We start from the raw sequence: 19,982 nt of genomic DNA on the forward strand, positions 1-19,982 counted from the left end.
CTAACCGTGTTGCGACCAAAATTTATAAAGATCGAGTGGCTGTCGTCGTACGTGGTTTGATAGATTAAATCGTGGGATGTGCGGTACCGAGACGATTATGGTCCTTTCAGAACATCAAAATAAATCATTATTTCGTTTTAATATTGTATTGATAAATTGACTGAAATTTGATAAATAAGTGTCTTTGTTATCTTATTTTTTATTTATGTTTTTACTAGCCTACAGAGTTTGGGCGTTGCAAATGTGGGTGTATCGGAAACAGCATAATATCGGATTGTGTCGAATGTGGAATTCTTGGTGTCTAGGTTCTTGCACTAAGCTTAAGCAAAGTTTGCGAATAAAAGGGTAGTCCACGCAAACCGCGATCGACGTACAAACGTTTTTTCTTGGCCAAAAATTACATTAGTCGAGAGAAGCATTTTCTTCAGTGAGCAATTGCACTTAATTCACCTTTGTTTAGTTTTTTAGATGAATGCAAAAATCATGTTCAAACCGAAGCGTAAATAGGTCCTAATTATACTGAGTTCATCTTTGGCCATTACACAAATGAGCATGAAGTTGTGTTTCACTCGGCAATTGTGATGGGCTTGAATAATAGATGGACTCTGTCGTTGATTGCTTTCAAAAGTTTATCCATTTCGAGTAGAAGTAGCAATGAGATCGAGGGGCAGTTGAAATTGCCAAAGTAAGTAGCTTTTAGAATATTCGGGGTGTGCTAGAAATGACGTTGAATATTTTGAGGCCCCCAAATTCTATCTTAACCGTTTCAGGCGCATTGAATTATTTCATACCGAATGATTCATTTACCCTCTATCTTGAATGAGTGTGGATGACAAAATGGACAGTGTTGAATCCGTCATACAAGTGCAGACAATAGATAACAGTTTATTGCGTATCCACTTATGGCGCACACAACTGATCAACTAATCTTTCCGGATTTCTGAATAGTCGACTCGCGTTACCTCTAAACTTTATCACATGTCCTGAAAATAATTTTCATTCATATGAATATCCGCTACTTTTTAAGTGACAACTATCAAAATGGACGCAAATAGGTAGACTAGTCTCAACAATTTTGGAATTAATTACCCAATTGAAATCCGCCTCGACTGAAGTATGGACCCCATTTACAAAAACATAGCTAAAGTCATAAAATTATGGCATAAAATTGAATAAAAATTAGATGACCCTTTCAAGGTTTTTTTTCTTCGACAGCTGGTATATGAGTACATAATGTGATTAAGCCAATGTTTGACGCTTCAGGTTATATTTTCGGTCAGTGGCAGTTAATCTGGTACGTTCGAATTAACGTTATTTTTCGCTCAGGTTTTTTGTGGCCACATTATGACATTTTATACTCATTTTCATCTAAATGAAACATTTCACAATGTGCGATATTTTACATTCTTTAGTAATAGTTCATAATATCGATCTATGAACAGATAACCAGATGCATATAATATCTAAAATAATTCGAATACCCTATATTTTGATATTGCGATTCAATGCATATATTGAAATCCATATAACTTGCTATTATATTTTGCAGTTTATTGACAATTGCTCTGGCCTACGGGTGAATTCAATTAAAAGGAACTGTTTTTGACAAAGGCTCAATATAACCTATCTTCTCTTTATTACAATTCACGATTGATCACACATGGTGTACTGATATTTATTACGCGGTATAGGTATCCTATGTTCGATTAAGTTTTGTATTGATTTTAACTAAGTTGTCATTGCTCAAAGCAAGTGCGGGTTGTAACTGCTACATCGAACAAAATGAATTGTCCCTCCCTTGGGGCAAGAGACTTTTTTCGGTATTCCTTCATGATTTCCACGGTGTTATTTGGTCGCGGTATTAATCCTTTACTCTTTTGGTTTGTTCTCGGATAAGCTGTCTGAATTGTATTGTGTGAGTAGTTTGTTTGTTATAAAGTAATAAAAGGTATGAATATAATCAGATTCGGGCCGGATCAAGTGAGAAGCTTAGAGGGAATGCGAGGAATAGGATAAATAGATTTTATGGCGTTATTATCAATGCATGGCTATAATACGAAATATGTAACGAGAGTGAATCAGTCATATTCTGCTATTTGTTCCAAGAGATTCATGAGTGCGCACAAACACAAATATATTTCTGTAACGTTTCGTCTGACTAATTAGCACGTAACTTTACTCTTGCTATAGCTTCCTCATAATATATACATACAGATTTATCAGCGCAAAAGCATAGAAGGTTAAGGAATCCTATTCGTAGCGTTTGCTATTTATCCCTCTAATTTAGGTTTATGCTGTTGATCTTTAAAATGTCTGCTTGTCTAGATTCTATATCAAATAGAAAGTCAATTTATGCTATAAATAGGTCCTGAAAACCGTAGAGAATTCTGTTTTTCCTTATTTTGAATAAATGAACCCGATATACATCTACTAATAGCACGTGAAAATTATGCGAATCCAAGTTAGTTTACGAGTGTTATAATACCATTTTGATAAGAGTTCATAATCATTAGTGAGATGTCAATATTATACAAATCGGAACCAAATATATCTGATAACTTGCGCGGCCAATGATAATAAGATTTATGAATGAATTGGGTTATACTTTGACGTCTCAAATAAATAATTGTTCAATATCAGGACGGGTTAATTTTTTTTCAGCTATAGGTACCGGGTTCATCTCTAAATGGCATGCTTAAACCGTGTAATAATGACTGATTATCCTTCTTCGATAGTTTATCTTTGATTGTACCATATTTCTTTATAATATTATATCCATAATGGTATTCTTACTTCTGTTATTCAGTTTTAGTAATTACGATAAGGTCACACACAATTCTTCGATATGTGCACTGTTGGGCCAAGCGTAGGGACGATTAGTCCAGTACACCGCCCTTTGCTTCTATGTGCATTTCGTAAAAAATATTGGAAATGTTTATTGCTATCTGCATTCATTTACATATGTCTAACTGCATCTCTCAGCTGCTGGTTTTACAATTCAAACAACCCAAATTCAGGTAAGTGGAATAGTATTGAACTCGTTAAGAAAGATCATAATACAAATTTAATAATTAGGAAACTCTGTTGTGTGGTTTAGGTTTTATATTGCTAATATATCTACTGGTGTCATTCGAGCCTCAGTACTTCTCAGCAGATTTCGGCTAAATACACTTCAGAAATGAAACTTTCTTTTAATGTACAATGCACTATTGCTGCAACAACAGGGTGGTACGATATACCGTCATTCATCGCAAATAACGTTGGTAATACTTTCAGCAATCGGTATTCTCGGTATTCTTGGAAATGTAGGTAGTTTTTACTGGATCGATTTGCTTTTGTTAAAGTAGAGGTTTATACCCGAGGTAATTTTACCTTCCGAAAGTAAATCACACAGAGAAGATTGCAACATGGCTGAGATTGCAATTTGCTCTTGCATAATGAATATGTTATTATGTTCCAACTACGAAGCGACTGTCTGCTTATGAGTTATGAATAACTTGTTTGCATTGCTGCCTCTTCGACTGCAGTTATGTTAACTCCGCATAATCAATTTTAGGCATCTACTTCCAAAATTCTTCATTGAAATTCCATCTTTCAAAACATTTTTGTTCCATAAGTCATTATAGGTATTTGTAGAAATGAAGATGTTAAAATTTGGGAATAAATTTAACTTCTGAAATTTGCAAATGGGCAAATAAGATAATAAAAGTTGATTATTGTTTTGAAAAAAATATTGTTTTGGAATTAGTTTAATAATAATCTCGTCATACTGGTTTTGTTGCAAATAAATGTACCATTTTAAACATTTCAATATTATTTGTAGTATGATTCCCATCTAATCAAGATATATAATAGAAAACGTTTGCCATAATTTATGTTTCGTTACGAATGTAGGTGTATTTTTATTGAACATTACCTTTCTAACATATAATTGCATTTCAGTAACGTTTGTCGTTCTCGTTTTTGACAAAAAGTTTTATTGGTGATCGATTTTCTGTAATTAGCTGTCCAACTTCATGGAGTAGTTTCCGATAATTGTGTATCGGGCGTGCAAATCCCTAAAGTGTGATAAGGCTTGCCGCCTAAAACCTGTTGACTGTTTCATCATTACTAATATTAAATATATCAAACGCATAATATCAACATACTGCTATTTTGTATTTCGCCCTGCGTAAGCTATATTAACATGACACGCCACTTAAATCTAATATATAATCTTAAAACGCCAAATTATATTCTAGTCATCAGCTCAAAAATGGGTTTCTTTATTATCACGGCATTCCATATACGGGTTTGCGCCAGCCCCCCGAAAACCCTTCACTGGTTACACCTCACTTGACCATTTAAAAAACATACCATAATAATAATAATAAAACTATTCTATTGATTTTATTTTATTTTAAGGGTGTACCCGGACGCATTCCTTCATTCCATTGTCTCTACTGATGATGTTTTATGTTATTTATTTGATTGAATGTTGGAGAAATTCACCCCACATCATGCCTTTCGTCTCGAGAGAATGTAAGTATCCTAATCAACAAGACAAAAATACTCTCGACTTGAGCTTCTTCACAATACTTGCATGCAATGAATGTTTCCACGACCTCTGACCCCCGAAAATTTTTCCTATACTTTGCCGTTGCAAATTTTTTGACAGTTATTTTAAGAGTGGTTTCGCGAGTTGGCGCCTATAAACTGGTTTATATGTTTCAAACCATCATTCTGATTCAAAACATTTTACAACAACGAAGTAATGTTTACGACCATAGCTGAAAATGTCTGAGTGACAGAAGTGTCTGAGCGGCAGCTAAAACGTCTCATGTTATGTCATTTTTTGCTTCTTGTTGATTAGCCAATATTACGACAGTAAACAAGACAGTCGATGGTCGGGGAAACATCCATAATATGAAGCCCATGTCTTTTTTAATAATTTTGCCCTATTTGCCCTTTCGTAATATGTCATGTTTAGTATGGTATACCTTTATGTGGTCACAAAATAAATCAGTTTGTTTCCGCTCTGGCATGAGACCGGTGTGCATGGACGCCTCCGCTTTTTGTTGAAGCTATCGGAATAAACGATAATCAGGGATCGACATACTGTAGTGGAATTGCCTAATTTCACACGGTTGGGGTTCAATCTAAAATTGTTGAATAAGAAATAGAATATTTTATCCTAAGTTCCAAAAAACGAGTCCTGTATTAACTTTTATTTAACAGATGTGCATCAGCATATTCACTTGATACGTCATGCAGCTCCTGTTATTTGGTGGAGAGTAATTTCCTATCATTTTGCCAGAAGATCTAGACAAATTGTACGATATAGGAACGGAATATCAACCACTACGACTCAGGTAAACTAAACAGGCTTCGAATATGAACACATATGAAAAAATTTAGGACTAGTGATTAGTAGACTAGAAAACGGACTGGCAGAATAAAATTAATCTAACTGAGGTGTAATAATTCTGTCTGTTTACTCGAATAATCTCTTCAAGATCCATATCGTTATTCTGCATTTCAATTATTATTATTACTAAAAATAACCAACAATAATTCATTTCAAACAGGTTTATTATGAACGAACAAACAGTCACGTTGACGAACAAGAATTCGAATATTCGAACTGTGGGGTTCGGGATGTTTCAGATGAAATTATAAACGTGGGAAAACATTCACTGGTCGTCATAAATTTTTCAAAATGTTTCAGGTAAAAACCTTCGTGTGTATATATGAGTTTGTTTGAGCTGTCTCCTACATTTGACGGATTTAATAGTTTCTCAAAAACCTAAAACTTTTTGTTCTAATGATATCTTAGTCTCCTCAAGAAAGTTCAGAACTCGTGAACTTATTTTCATAAAACTTCATTCAAAAAATCCAGTTTTCGAGTCTTTCGTTTTACTTTATTTCGTAGTAGATTGTGTAAACAAAGTGTCAATTCTTCAAATTTTTCCATTTTAAAAGATTGCAATTTTCAATCACCATCACGAGAGAATTTCTATAAACAATCACATTGTGGTTGATTTTCGTGGAACTGAGAATTTCTAATTAAGATGTTTATTATTTTAAATGTGTGGCGGAGTAGTTCGTTATGCAGATTACCCCTTATTTGACTGATAGGTTAGTTTAAAGTAGCGCTCGTGTCCGATAAGAACTGCCTAAATTTTAGTATATATTAATTCTGTGGTTTTAAAAAAAAACGATATTTTAGAAATTACCTACTAAATTTGAAAACTAAAACAATGGTAATCTCATAATTCGTTATAGTATCAGACGCACTTGTCACTTTAGTGATCGCCCGCAACTTCGCTCAGAGATCAGTCTTCTCAATTTCCGAGTGAGTGCGCGTGCCCCCGATCTGTGCAAATTTCGGATCTTCTGTACAAAGCCCCAGTCACTAATGCAAAAAAGTGACATTTGAGAAAAACATCCCCGTCACAATTTATAATAACAAATTAGTAATTATTCAGTCCGGGTTAGGAATTATTTGAAAATTTAAATTTCCAGTGCAATCGGCATTCCCAGCACTAACTCTAACTGGATAAACTAATTTTTATTTTGAGCGGTGGCTGGGATGTTTTTTCCGGGGGGAGGTTGTACGAAAGATTCTAAATATCCTTATAAAAATAATAAATTCTGTATAGATTGTAGTTTGATTCTTTTTTGATTTATCACCATAATAAATTTCGTAATTTATCACAAATGATATTTTATACATTCATAAACAAAGTTTCGTAAAACAGGTATCCTATATCAAACTCATTTAATTAAAGCATCGTTGATTTTGAGTTCGAGAGTTGAAATAACTGACGTAAATATGTCAGTTTTAACAGTAATATTCCAGTTTTACGGTAATTGATGTCTTTTTTTTCGATTTAAATGCATAAAGCAAGATCGAGTTTTATCTACCCATTTGTATCTGAACAGTCGATACTATTGACCTAAACGTTCTCGGTAGATTTTAAATTATTAAAATTAAAAAATAAATTTGTTTCGCTATCGATTTTGGGAATTTAAAATAGAACACCTGCGACTTTGTTCACACTCAGTTTCACTTTATCCACCTCTATTATCATATAGGATGAATAATCCAATCTCCCAAAAACTCAGCAATGACATGAAACTCCATGACGTCATCAAATAGGAAATCATATATGACTTATTAAAAAAATTGGTTATATATATCCTATGCTGTATTTTTTATTTCATGTCGTTAGCACACACTTTCAAAAATTGTGTAAAATGGTCAAAATTGCAATATCATATTCTCACTTTACGGAGAAGGTGACCATATTACTCATTTTTGTGGAGTACATTTACACTTAAGATTAGCACAAAGATTTAAGTTAGCATTATCAGAGACATAGCAAACTCACACTTCCCGAAGCGACAATATCTTATGTTCGGCATTGCCTTTCCCTTCTATCAAAGTCGACCATTCGATATTTAAATATCTTATATAGTATATTTTGTCTGAAAACAATTGATTACGGTCTGACGCAGGGGTGGGCACGGTTTTCAAACCAGGTGCCAAAAATTTTGCACTTAGACTGGCGGGCCATGAAAATGTGACGTAATAAGTTACATTTTATGAACATTATTTACAGTATTACAAAGCAAAGGTGGAAAACAATACGCCTCGTGCCGAACCTAAATTTAACTGCAATCTTAACAAATTCCTTGAGCTATTTTTAGCTTAAACATCGAAATTTGATTTCAGTTCGGTTGTGGTAGCATCAGGCGGGCCAGATTGAATTACCCAACGGGCCAGATTTAGCTCGGGGACCGTAGTTTGCCCATGTCTGGTCTGACGCATAAGCTTGCAAATTAATCAGATATTTCGTATGGAAATGGATTTTGTTATCTCGTTTGTCAGTTGCAGTTTTGAGCTGGACCGGACTAATCGGGTTGGACTCAGTTTGGGTTTGCGATAAAAAATCCAAATATTAACAATAGCATGAGTTTTTTAATTAGATTCAGTTAGTGCCATCAATTATAATGAAGTCTATTTGGTAAAATATGATATTTTTTAGTATTGAAACCTGTTTTAGAGCTCCAATTAAAATATATTACATATGGAAATCTCTTAAACGGAGAACGCTCACAGCTAAATGAATGAATGCAAGATTTATGGGCGTTCCAGAAGTGTATGTATCAATATGGAGGTAATTAATTTTGTTCGCCTAGCTAACATCAAGTTGTAAAAAGGGACTGGAACCTATGGGCAGGGGGTATATTTACTTGGCTAACACAGACAGTCCCCGAACTCGTAGGAGAACTAAAAAAAGGAAAATCGAAATAAAATTATGGCCCAACCCTAACCTGGTAGATACACTATACGGGGGTAGCGATTTATGACCATTTTCATGTACAAAGTTTCCTAATATAAATATCACACAAAAGAAAATACATATACCGGTATGTGAGATAAAACTTGGTGAAAATATCTATTTCTCGAAATTTTCTAATCCGACTGTCACGTCATGAGTTTTGAGAATAAATCGACGTGAGAGAAGCCATTACCAGTAAACAAGGTGATGTTGATCGACAGTATTGAATTACATTTTCAAGTAAGATTGACGTTTCACAAACGACGACAAAATCGATTAAAATCCTTTTTCCGATGTTCCAGTAATTACCTGTCGTAGACCAATCTTGTTGTTGTGAGACTATTTCAATTGTGAGACAATTTTCAAAAAGTTTTTTTTAAAGAAATCAATCAGAATACGTTTTGAGAAACTTATGGATATTTTCTATCACACGTATTGGTAATAACGTATGGTAATGGCACATTGCTTTAATTGTGGATTAATCGTTGTGGGTACGGAATCATGGGTTTGAATCCCAATTAATCCAATAATTCAAGGTCATAGTCTGGCTATATTTCACGAGACTTAAAATCACTCATCCCTCATACAACCCCAAAAACACAGAAATTTTTTATTTAGGGTTTTGAATTAGGTCTTCAAAATAAATTATATATAGTCACAAACAAAGAGAAAAAAACTTTATATCGTCATGGAAAAATTATAATTTATTCAAAGATCATTACACATTCGAGTAATTCACTTGATTGCGACTTACGAATAAATCTGCGGCACAGAGATGAGTTTATTAAAAGAAGAGATGTAATTTAATCATGAAAAAGGCGATAATATGAATACACTATGAAAAAGTAACAACAAAACATGGTGACATCATTTATTTTTAATTTGGACTTACATTTCAACAAACTGAAGAAAATTTATACAGCGATGATTGCTGGTTATAAAATACGACACTGGATTATCTGTTAATAACAGTAATAAACATTGATTTTAATCGTTCATGAACATAAAATACAACATTAATATAATTAATAGTGTTTCCTACGAAATTCAAATCCAGAATCGGTTTTTGAATATTTTTCTTTTCTCTTACTGCTAAATTACTTTATGTCTTTGTGAGACTAAACGCCTTTATTCCAATTTTTTTATTTTTCAATTTTTAATTCCAGAAAGTTTTGCTGTGAATTTCAAATACCTCAACGAAACTAACACAATGATTCTCCCAATAATATATTACGCCATTTTGGTTTAAATGTTTGCTTTGAAATTCAAATCTTTTGCTATCCAAGTATTCCATATATTATGTGAATTTAAAAAGGAATCATTGGGAGAACGCATAAAAAATGTTTGACGACTGACGAGGATAGAAAAATTTACGTTTTGTACATTTGCGTGAGTAAACTTATGTACAGATGTAATTCTGCGAGGATGGATTTATTATTGCGTAATCGGAAGTTTGGAGATACAACTTCATTGCCTCATATGTTTTCTTGTGAATTACAAGAAACTTTTCATTCACTTAGTTAAGATTTGGGGCAATACGGATACTTTTTAAGCAATTTGTTGTAACTGGAAATCTATAACCAATCCCTAATTAAACGTTCTCAAATAATTAAAAAAAAAGCCCAATCAAAATATATTTGTTTATATATATATGAACATATTTTGATGTTTCCAACAACAATGATTTTAAGCTGTTCATTTGCTGAATTTAATATCAAGCACTTGGAAAAAACCCTAAATGCAATACTGTCAAGAACCACACTTAATCAAAATCACTAATCACAGAATAACTTCAATCAAGACTATAATACGATAATTCTGTTAATTAAAAGCATGGGTAAATTTCAGTGTGCCATACATAAATTTCTATTTTTTAGTTTTGCCAATTTAGCTTGTGAGAATCAATATCTTGGACAGAGATGTGATTTTTTCCGAGCGAATCAAACCTGGGACAGCTATCTGGAAGCCAAAGAAGGAATGAAATTGAGAAACGTAGAATGGAAAGGTGAGTAAAATTGTTTTAATTCATTATTATTTTAATTCCAAGTCTCAATTAGGGATCAGATTATTTTCCTTTTTAAACGCTTCGAAAAGGTATATATTTGGCTGTATTTGATCCTCACCATAAACCATGAGCGTTTAGGTTTACGCCAGCTGTACATAAATGTCAGATGTCTTTAAACTTTAACTGCAGCAAATTAGCGCTTTAGAGTCTAGGGAGAACGATTGCCAGGTGACGATATGGGCTATATTTTTTTGTATATATGCAAGTATACGTACTCTTGCAATATTAACAATGATGTCAATATTTTATTCAAATTACATATGATTTATATGTATGAATGCGAGAAATATTATTAATAAGTTGTCATAGTAACTTGAAATGCATGGTAACCAATTTTTTACTTTTACCACTAAAATACCCTCTCAGATCTCTCACATCATGATAGTTTTATATAATTTCATTAGCACTTTTTGTGGTCGCCCGCAACTTTCTCAGAGATGATTGCCCCCTTACTTCTGATTAAGTACGCGTGTCGTTGCTTTATAGAAAATTATCTTTAAAAGCATGATTTTTATTGTTTTCAGATCAGTTTATCATATGTGAAGATCCCGACCATCCGCCATTGTTTGCATCATCACATGTCTATTGGTTATTCTCTATATTTGTGTGTTCATGGTTTCTCAGAGTCTTTCTGGACCACAAAGTAGCCATCGTAAATTATCAGGTATCAAAACTAACAGTTATGGGGCAGTTGTGAACAAAAAAGATTTGACATTGACTACCCTGGGGGAGGTGGTGGGTAAGGGAACCCAAGATTTTTAACGTAATCTCTCCGGCACCCAGTGAATCCAGTTTGTTTTTGGGTGATGAAATGCAAACTTCTTTATTTTAAATGTGACTATGACTATATAGATAGATTTTGCTTTTTCAGTTCTCCCGAATTGCAATTTTGTAAATTTGCCTGATTATGCATAATGACACAGTCGACACATTCTATAACACCGTCTCCGGATAATTCTCTTAACAAAGTTTTACTTAGATATAGTGTCAAATAAAGAGACTATATGTACTAATAATGCTACGGAGAATACAAGTTCCCAAAATGGATTGAGTTTAACTAACGCAATGACGTCATAATAAACAAAGGGCGTCTTAGTAGTAAAATTTGATGTCACAATTGAAAGATATGAAGCCTACATACATACACTGGAATCTCTACGTAGTGCAGTCATTATAATATGAATCCATTTTCTTCAATTTGTAAGGTAGAAAAGCTGTTTGGGGATGCTCCACCGCCATCTAACGGCGAAACTACATGCGTCCCCATCGCGAGAGTAGCTACAATGGATAGCACAGAAATGGAATGGCAAATACAAACTAACCAACTCAGAGTTCCGTCGTATGGAGAAGCCACTAGAGACGTGGGAGAGCAATATTCAGGTACTTGGTATATAACAAGTATAAAGAGTGTGAAAATGTATTGTGTAAGATCGATATGGCGGTTTCTTCTGGCAATTTGATTCGAGGTAATCAAAAACTCAGAACCCAATTCATTTGGAACATATATATTTTGGAGATAATATAACTTTCGTGCTAAGTGTCTAAGATTATTGAAACTTTTAGATACGATCATATACAAACAGAAGTTAAAAAGTGCCAGTGCTAAATATGTTTTTTTTTTGAAGAAGTAATTCAAAAATTTATGGGTTCTGTCATTTTTTGGCCACCCTAAATATGGATAGTTTTGGAGATTACCTATAACCAATACTTAATATTTTTCTAGATATCCCACCGCCTTCGGGTAATGAAGATGATTACAGAGAGAATATGTTTTCACAGATTCGCTATAAAAATCCGTCAAATAGAAGGTATTTTTGAAAAGATCTTCTATGACTTCTTTTGCGTTATTTCGCAACATACCCCCTGAAAAAAATTTCAGTCATATGTACGGATCGACTATGTCAGGAATGATAGCAAACTTTCTATTTTGACTTCATCTTCTTGACCTGTGCATCCTGGATTATATGGTAACCATGGAGACTGTGGGACTGCTTCGGCTTCAGATATAATTTATTTATATGACTAAACTAAAACTCAAGTCGTAATACTAGGTATTCCGAAAGTAGTAGTACGCTGTTATCAGATATTATTATTTATTTAAATAACGTACTTTTGAGTCACTTTGTATACACAGATATAAATTAACTTCCTGCGACTTTTGAATAACAATCTTGTCACAATTAAATTAAAACTCGCAAATAGAATTAAAAATTCGGTTTGTCAAATAACATTGTTCAATGTTTAAACTTAGACATCTCGTATTGTACCTTTTAAGCTCTCGTGACGCAGCAGCAACATCTATGAATCGGACACGAAGTTGGATTAGAGAGGCTAGGAGGCGCAGCCTTGTGACGTCAGTGAGGCGTTCCGTATCCCAACTTTTTGGAAGACCCATCACAGAGTCAGACGATGATGACACTACGTTGCTGTCAAATAGTCCTCAGCATAGGATACACCCTACAGGTGACACCAAAATTTTCTAAAAGGATAATGATTTTAGCCTGTTTGACTAGATTTTATTTGCAAAAATAATTTACCAAATTTCACTCTCAAAACCACGATTTGAGAAAATTTTAGTAACAATAAAAATATTTTACATTTATTCAACGATAAATATTTTTAAATGTGTTTTCAGGACGTCCTCTTTCAGAAGCTCCACCTACATATTCAGAAGCAATGGAGCTCCATCGAATATTGGGATTTTATGATATAAGTAACCGCTTCAATAATGCCGAATTTGATGTAGTTAGAAGCGAACATAATCTGCATCGTGTTCAAGCTGACAGCGTAAATAATGGACCACGTCGCGGTGTCGGTTATCGAAACTACTATCGACGCAAAAGGCCGAACCAGCTACGAGTTAGGTCGCAGTACGGCGCTACATCGACAGATAGTCAATCGAACAGATTATCCCGGGACGCCATTACTGGCCCTGCCGCCATAACTGGAACAAGAAATTTAAATTCTACTGAATTTTCAGTTGCAACAGACGGAAAAGACTCTCGTTTAGTTGAACCTGGTGAAATGTCAAATGGAAATAGTGCTGGTTATAACCAAACAAATTTTACAGTCACGGAAAGACAAAATGAAGATATGAACTCGTCAGCTGCTTGTACTTCTGTGCAAAACGATAACTTTAATTTAAATGGTAACAGTCACTATAATACTTCAGCAAACCATGGCTCAATTACACATGATCATGGATCGAGAACCGCTTGAACTTTCAAAAGTATATGACAATCTTACAGTTACCGCAAGGCAGCGACAAAACTTTGTGCGATTCGTTCCAAAAGACGCACAATCAGGTAAATCATTATCTGGTAGCGACTTCAACAAGTCTTCTGACGTTCCAGCACGTTATTGATCGTTTGCACCTTTTCTTGAGTTAATTTTCTATATTTTGCGTTTGTTTTTCAGTAATCTAATAGTGAGCAGAAATACAATAAACTAGATACTATTTTTTGCAAAAATAATTTGTGTTAATCTTAATAGGCTTTATACTAGCTCAGTAGAAGTTAAATTGATAACGGGGTCAATACACTAGCGAAGCTACAAATTCGAAATCAAAAAACGTTTTAAACACAAATATATTTTGTATGATATTCTGAAGTTGGAATTTTATAATACATAAAACAACATCTTATGAATATATAAAATATGTTTCGATTGATTTGTGTGTAACTTCATTCATGAGTTTCAACGACAAAAAGAGAAGTCCGGCTCAAATGGACATTATCGTTTTATTTTGACCTCCAAATAGAGGAATCCTCGAAGCTTTGAATAGGAAATTCATATTTCAGTAGCAAAATGGCATTGGCATTCGCCCTCTCTTTTACGGTAGCACAGAAGACCTAACGTCATAATACACGTTGCACTCGACACATTCGTTGTTGTGGAATTTTTACTGGGATTTTGCTGGCGATCAAACAATAACTATTTTACATGAATGTGTCTGTGGGTAAATCATGTTCATCACAAACATGCGATTGAAGATTTGATATAATATCACATGTTTTGCTGCATGATTGAGTTTTTCAACGTTACCAAGGTGTAGATATTGTTGTGCCGAACCTGTTTCTATTACGTTTGAAGTAGTTTTCCTTATAATCGTATAAGACAAACAGCTAAACGATGTGTCAAAGTACGGTTCATAGACTGATTACGAGTAGGGCGATATATTTGATTCCATGCATAAGATTTGTCTCCCAAATACAAATTTATAAATGGCTCTTTGTTGCTGATGAGAATAAATTGAGTAAGTTGTTCTACATACTCACATCTGCTCATGAGGCACTCCAAAGTGTATGTACCAAACTAATTTTGTCCGTCTACTTAACATCAAGTTGTGGAAAGGGACGAAGCCTATGGGCAGTGAATATATTCACTTGGCTAGCAAAAAAGTCCCGAACTCGTAATAGAACTAAAATAAGTAAAATTGGAATAAAAATTATGGCCTAACTCTAACTTGGTACACATAATACGGGAGTACTGCTCATAATACATGATGCTAAGTAGGCGTATAAATACGGTTTGGCATATTCACGGTTCATTAGAATTAGAAAATGCCACTTGAATCTGGAATCTATCTTGTTTAAGGACATAGTAACAATCATAAAGACCGGTATTTCAAATGCAATGAAACGTATTATTGGGGCGTGTTTATACCTTTTTGGATACTCCCGAAGTATGTGAACCAAGATGGCGGACACCGCAACGTATTATGTGTACCAGGTTAGGGTTAGGCCATAATTTAGCAAATGAATTATGAATAAAATATAATCAAATTATATACTGAATGAAAGTAGTCAACAGAAACAAATATGACAAAACAACAAAATTTAGTTGATTTGTGGTACATTGACAGATATGTCTTCATACCAATTTATTTGAATATTTTTACAAAAGTCAGTGTCGAATAAACACATTATATAGCATGTATGAAGTATTAAAATCGCCATAGATTTTGCGCAACAAGATTATGTGACAAGTATATTGGTACTTTAATCCCTATTTTCATAAACATTTGTTGCCAAAAATATCTTAGTACATAAGTTGAAAGACTATTGACAATACTTTTATATGTTGCGATGTCAAATTGCATTAATCAATCTTTTCTTACAATCACAAAAAAAGGATTAAAACTTCTAATCAGTTGATATTTTTTTCCGGGCCTTGTTATTAGCTAAGAAGCACGTCATAAAATGTGCATATAATTTTCCTACTTGAACATAAGACTAAGATCATGATGTAATGCCCCCTATAAACTGTTCTCTATTGTGCGGCTAGAGTGTTAGACTATAGTTACTTTTCGATGCAGAATTCCATAAACCTCGAGTTACGATTTAGGGGTCAAGGGTGATCCTAGTCTCGAATCGAATGTGGATTGTCAATTAAGTTTGGCGGGTAATTGATGTCAAAGGTCAACATCACTTTAGATCAGGGGTTTGCAGAGTGCGGGGCCAGATGCAGCACGCAATGGAAAACTGTGCGGCCCGCGGAGAAGTCACAATTTTAAATGATTGACGGCAAGTGAAACGAGTTTTTAATTTAGTTTAATCTGGTTTCTGTGTGCAATTCTAACCCCTTTGCGTTTCAAAGCTAAAATCGGAGTTCAATTTATTATCTATGACTATGACTTTATAATGTCCTAACAGCGAGGCGAACAACGCGATTCACAAAGCTGGCATTTGCCGAGCAGCGAACAATTTGAGAAAAGTGGGAGCAGACGATAATGAATTAGTAAGAACGGGCAATTGAAGATTAGGCAATTCAAAGAAAGCTATTTAAAAATTGAATATTAAGAAATACAAACGCTAAATGAGTTTAGGTTCTATCCTGTCAGTTGATTTTCTCTGAATCTAATCTAAAATAAAATTAGACAACAAAGTATTTAAAAATAAATATTTATCGAAAACATCTCAACCGAGATAACTTTCCACATTTGAAGTCACGACTCGGCTCAACATATTTTTTTTTCTAAAATGAGCGGATATTGAATTGCTAGCACTTCCATTAAAGCAAACTTAGATAGAAATATAGTCGGGAAAAGAATCCAGCAGCATATTTTGCACTGAATTCGTTTAAATTCAGTCAGACAATAAATTTGAATAACAGTTTTCAGAAATTTATGCGTTTCAACTTTTACCTCAAAATTTCTGCAGAACCCCTAATAATGTCATAAGATAAATACCAAATATACACTATTTTTGTTCTCGCAACTAATAGAAAGCCTATGTTAAATAAAGTTGCGACCCGCGGTGTTACCAGTTATCGATATATGGTCCGCCTGCAAAAGAGGTTGCACACCACTGCTTTAGATGAATTTAGTCAATTTGAGTGTTTGATAAATAGACTAATAAATGACTCAATCCTCAATCAATAATTTGAGGATATTTTCAAATGATTCCCGATTAGAGGAAAATAGTCAAAATTTCGAACATGAGATAAAGCATAGTATTTTGTTTGATTACCAATATAAGTTTGCATTGGCATTTACATAGTTCTTTGTCTCTCAAATGCAAATTCCAAAATGTTTCAAAGTTGTTTACGAGAATTAATTGAGCACATATTATAGCAAACTTACTTGTATATACCCGGTAAAGCGGTAAAAATACGGATCACTGGGTTTCGCTTATGTACGGTTGATTGGGAATCAGTAATGCTACTTCCTGAAAAGTTCTTCAGCATTGCAGAACTTGCTAAGAGTGCGTTCATACCAAAAAAGGAGATCAGTATTTTAAATACCTTACGCTTCATCAGCAACAAAATGAATAATTACACTTTGTAAAAAAATAAGTTTGGGCGTTTTTTGCCCATCCTGAACATTTTTATCAGCAACGATTCACTGAGTGTTTGAGATTTTTAGTCTGCCGTATGGATGTTGAAATTGTTATCGTACAAGTGGTATAGATTTTGAAGCAATACTATTTCTTGTTCAATTAAAGCCATTCTCAACCAGAGAGTATTATATGGTCAATTTTATTGACTGTTTAGGAATGAATGGGCCCGAAAGTTTTATGTTGATTGTCGAAATGTACAGTTCTTACGATATAATACATACCGGGGATTTTCACTGTAATTCATTTTTACTTCTCTGCATTAAATTAAGTTTTAAGGGACTTCCTGAAGTATGCGCACCAAGATGGCGCACATCCTGAACTTAGGTTGTATACCAGGTTAGGAGTCAGGTTGTGCGACATCTTTGTGCGCATACGTCGGGAGCCCCGTTTTATGTATATTATAGATATCGTTATTAACTAACTGACTTCAGAAACTGCAATATAACGAAGACGGGAAGAATGGCGAGCGTTGTGTCAATGATATTACCAGTTCTTCTGCTTGTTGCTGCTCCTGCAATTGCAGAAGGTGAGAAATACGACTATAGCGGGTCCCTGCTTATCACGGAATGTTTCTTATTTTTGAAATCTTTACGGAAAACTGCTTTTTGGTACTGAGCAATTTTTTTGAAGATATTTTTGGTCAAGCACGGATTCTCAATTCAATAAATTTTAAATTTCCTAGAGATCAAAATTGCTGAAGAAAGTGGCTTTCAACGGGGTTTCGCAGCACCCCATTGGGTTCCGCCAGTGCAATACAGGGGTTCCGCAAGTTTCCATTAAAATCCGATAGTCTATTGTTTAAATATAATCAAATACTTGTTAGATTTGCTACAATTATATAAACTCCTAATTTGTCTCTCTGCAGGAGAAAGCATTAAATGTTACGTTTGCAACAACTGCACTGAGCCCATAAATTTGATGATTTGTCCGAGCGCTTCAACGTTGTGCGAAAAGACTGTTTACACAAGTATGATCAATATTTAGACCAATTTTATTATTATTTTTTTTCAACTCGGACTCGGTTACAAAAAGATAAAAAATATACCTATCTGTATATCAGCATTACGGTATTGTAGAAGTCTACCATATACAATCGAATTATCCAAATAACGAATTAAAGATGTTTAGAACATGTTACGTAATGGATAATGGTCAAACAAATAAGATGACGTCGGTCAGTCGGTCGTTGCTTCAGTGAGTCAGTGTTCAGAATTGCTGGGGGTCATTGGCTTAATTTCAATTCGAAAAAAAACAATGTTACTCGTTTTATAAGTTACCGGTACCCGATTCTGTGATTCGACTGTCAAAACAATTGGTATAACTTAAACATATAAAAATCGCGCTGAAGCAACTGTAGCAACAACTTCGACTGATATAAGCTACTTTGACATCTAATATGATATAATAAAATGAACTATTTGTATGCTCTTGTATCTTTATTTTCATCAAATTTAATAAACTCATATTTAGATATTTTTTTGGATATATTTTTTTTCAATCTAGATGTCTTTAGATATTTTTTGAGGTCAGTAAAGATGTTTTTAATTAGACAAAAGTGGCAGCCCTGCTGCGGATAGAGCTTACTTACAGAACTTTCGGTTGGGTGGTATATCAGAGAAAACCCTTTTAGCATGTAAAGGAACTCGGAGGCAAACCATTTATTCCCATTAAATAATAAATAATGATTTTTTCCGTTTGATATTCAAAGACGGGAGGATTGACCGATCTTGTTCAACTCACAATACGACTGAATGTACAACTGTCAACAGGAGAGCAAGGTCTATCTTGTCAGACCTATTGGAAATAGCAAAGTTTTGTTACAGCAGTAAGTATAATCTATGATCGAACTATTAATATTAATCTGAAATCTCGTCCATGTGATTACAGTGAAATAATAAATAAACATCCACAATTCTTATCGTAGCTAAAATAGAAAAAACATCATACAACTTATTCAGCTCCATCCAACATTTTTTAATAATTTGTCAATTTTCACCTGATGTTAACTTGAGGTAAATAATAGGAAGCATCGAATATTCATGCGCGTTATGATTGGTATATATCGTATAAGCCTATTTGTAAATAAAATGACATTCATTTTATTTTTTGATTAGAAGTTTTGCAATATGTGTTGACCCACGAGAGCGCATTTTTAATTAAAAACACAACGGAGCGATGCTCAAATATATGGACACGGAGAAGTACGGAAATGAATAAAAGTAATAGCCTTCTAGCAAAAAATACATTCTTTATCCGATGAAAATTTCAAACAAACCATCCAGTAGTTGAAGAGGAAACCGATTTTTTCAAAACGATACAAAGAAGAAGAAAAATACTAATAACAAAAAGAGCAACATAATAACAAAACGATCCATATGTCCATTTCGTGTCCAATAAACTATCGAATCGGAAATTTATGTTTGATGGGGAAAAAGCTGGGTGTTGACGAGGGCCACACTAAATGACTTGGTGGGCCGGGTTGTGGCCCGTGGGCCGCCTGTTGCACACCCCTAGTTTCATTAAAGTAATATATATTGTTATCAAGCTCTTATATTTTTTAATTTCCATTTACATTACTTTGCAGTTTCAAATGGTGCAAACCATGTACTGAGCATGCCGTTCCTGATCATAGGAATCTCGTTGATGGTTGCGAAAACCCTTCTTCAGTAGAACATCACAAAGGCTGATTTAAAATTCATTTGATTAGATTCAAAGAATTTTGATTGCAAATATAGCACTGCATAAAATAAA

General features: G+C 34.1%; 2 protein-coding genes across 2 annotated transcripts; both read left to right on the forward strand.

Annotated features, from left to right (window-relative positions):
- The first annotated feature begins 2,811 nt into the window (after window positions 1-2,811).
- On the forward strand, window positions 2,812-14,062 carry LOC120329232 (transmembrane protein 151B-like). The gene is made up of 10 exons (XM_039395791.2): window positions 2,812-3,017; window positions 4,405-4,521; window positions 5,218-5,351; window positions 5,568-5,707; window positions 10,205-10,332; window positions 10,917-11,056; window positions 11,598-11,772; window positions 12,116-12,200; window positions 12,668-12,855; window positions 13,028-14,062. Exons 1-10 carry the CDS (start codon window positions 2,846-2,848, stop codon window positions 13,609-13,611), a joined length of 1,863 nt encoding a protein of 620 aa, XP_039251725.2. The 5' UTR covers window positions 2,812-2,845; the 3' UTR covers window positions 13,612-14,062.
- Window positions 14,063-17,280: 3,218 nt separating this feature from the next.
- On the forward strand, window positions 17,281-19,982 carry LOC120329251 (uncharacterized). Its single transcript, XM_078118769.1, has 4 exons — window positions 17,281-17,757; window positions 18,097-18,198; window positions 18,940-19,056; window positions 19,816-19,982. The coding sequence occupies exons 1-4, from the start codon at window positions 17,691-17,693 to the stop codon at window positions 19,899-19,901; spliced, it is 372 nt and encodes a 123-aa protein (XP_077974895.1). The 5' UTR covers window positions 17,281-17,690; the 3' UTR covers window positions 19,902-19,982.

This window comes from Styela clava, chromosome 12 (genome assembly GCF_964204865.1).
Source record: "Styela clava chromosome 12, kaStyClav1.hap1.2, whole genome shotgun sequence".
Lineage (NCBI taxonomy): Eukaryota > Metazoa > Chordata > Ascidiacea > Stolidobranchia > Styelidae > Styela > Styela clava.

What these genes read in the sequence shown, in the direction of transcription:
- LOC120329251 (XM_078118769.1), top strand. Translation starts at nt 17,691, where the DNA reads ATGGCGAGCGTTGTGTCAATGATATTACCAGTTCTTCTGCTTGTTGCT. An exon ending in TGCTCCTGCAATTGCAGAAG is followed by an intron (nt 17,758 to 18,096) that starts GTGAGAAATACG and finishes GTCTCTCTGCAG; the next exon opens with GAGAAAGCATTAAATGTTAC. An exon ending in CGAAAAGACTGTTTACACAA is followed by an intron (nt 18,199 to 18,939) that starts GTATGATCAATA and finishes TGATATTCAAAG; the next exon opens with ACGGGAGGATTGACCGATCT.
- LOC120329232 (XM_039395791.2), top strand. Translation starts at nt 2,846, where the DNA reads ATGTGCACTGTTGGGCCAAGCGTAGGGACGATTAGTCCAGTACACCGC. An exon ending in TATCAACCACTACGACTCAG is followed by an intron (nt 5,352 to 5,567) that starts GTAAACTAAACA and finishes CATTTCAAACAG; the next exon opens with GTTTATTATGAACGAACAAA. An exon ending in AATTTTTCAAAATGTTTCAG is followed by an intron (nt 5,708 to 10,204) that starts GTAAAAACCTTC and finishes TCTATTTTTTAG; the next exon opens with TTTTGCCAATTTAGCTTGTG.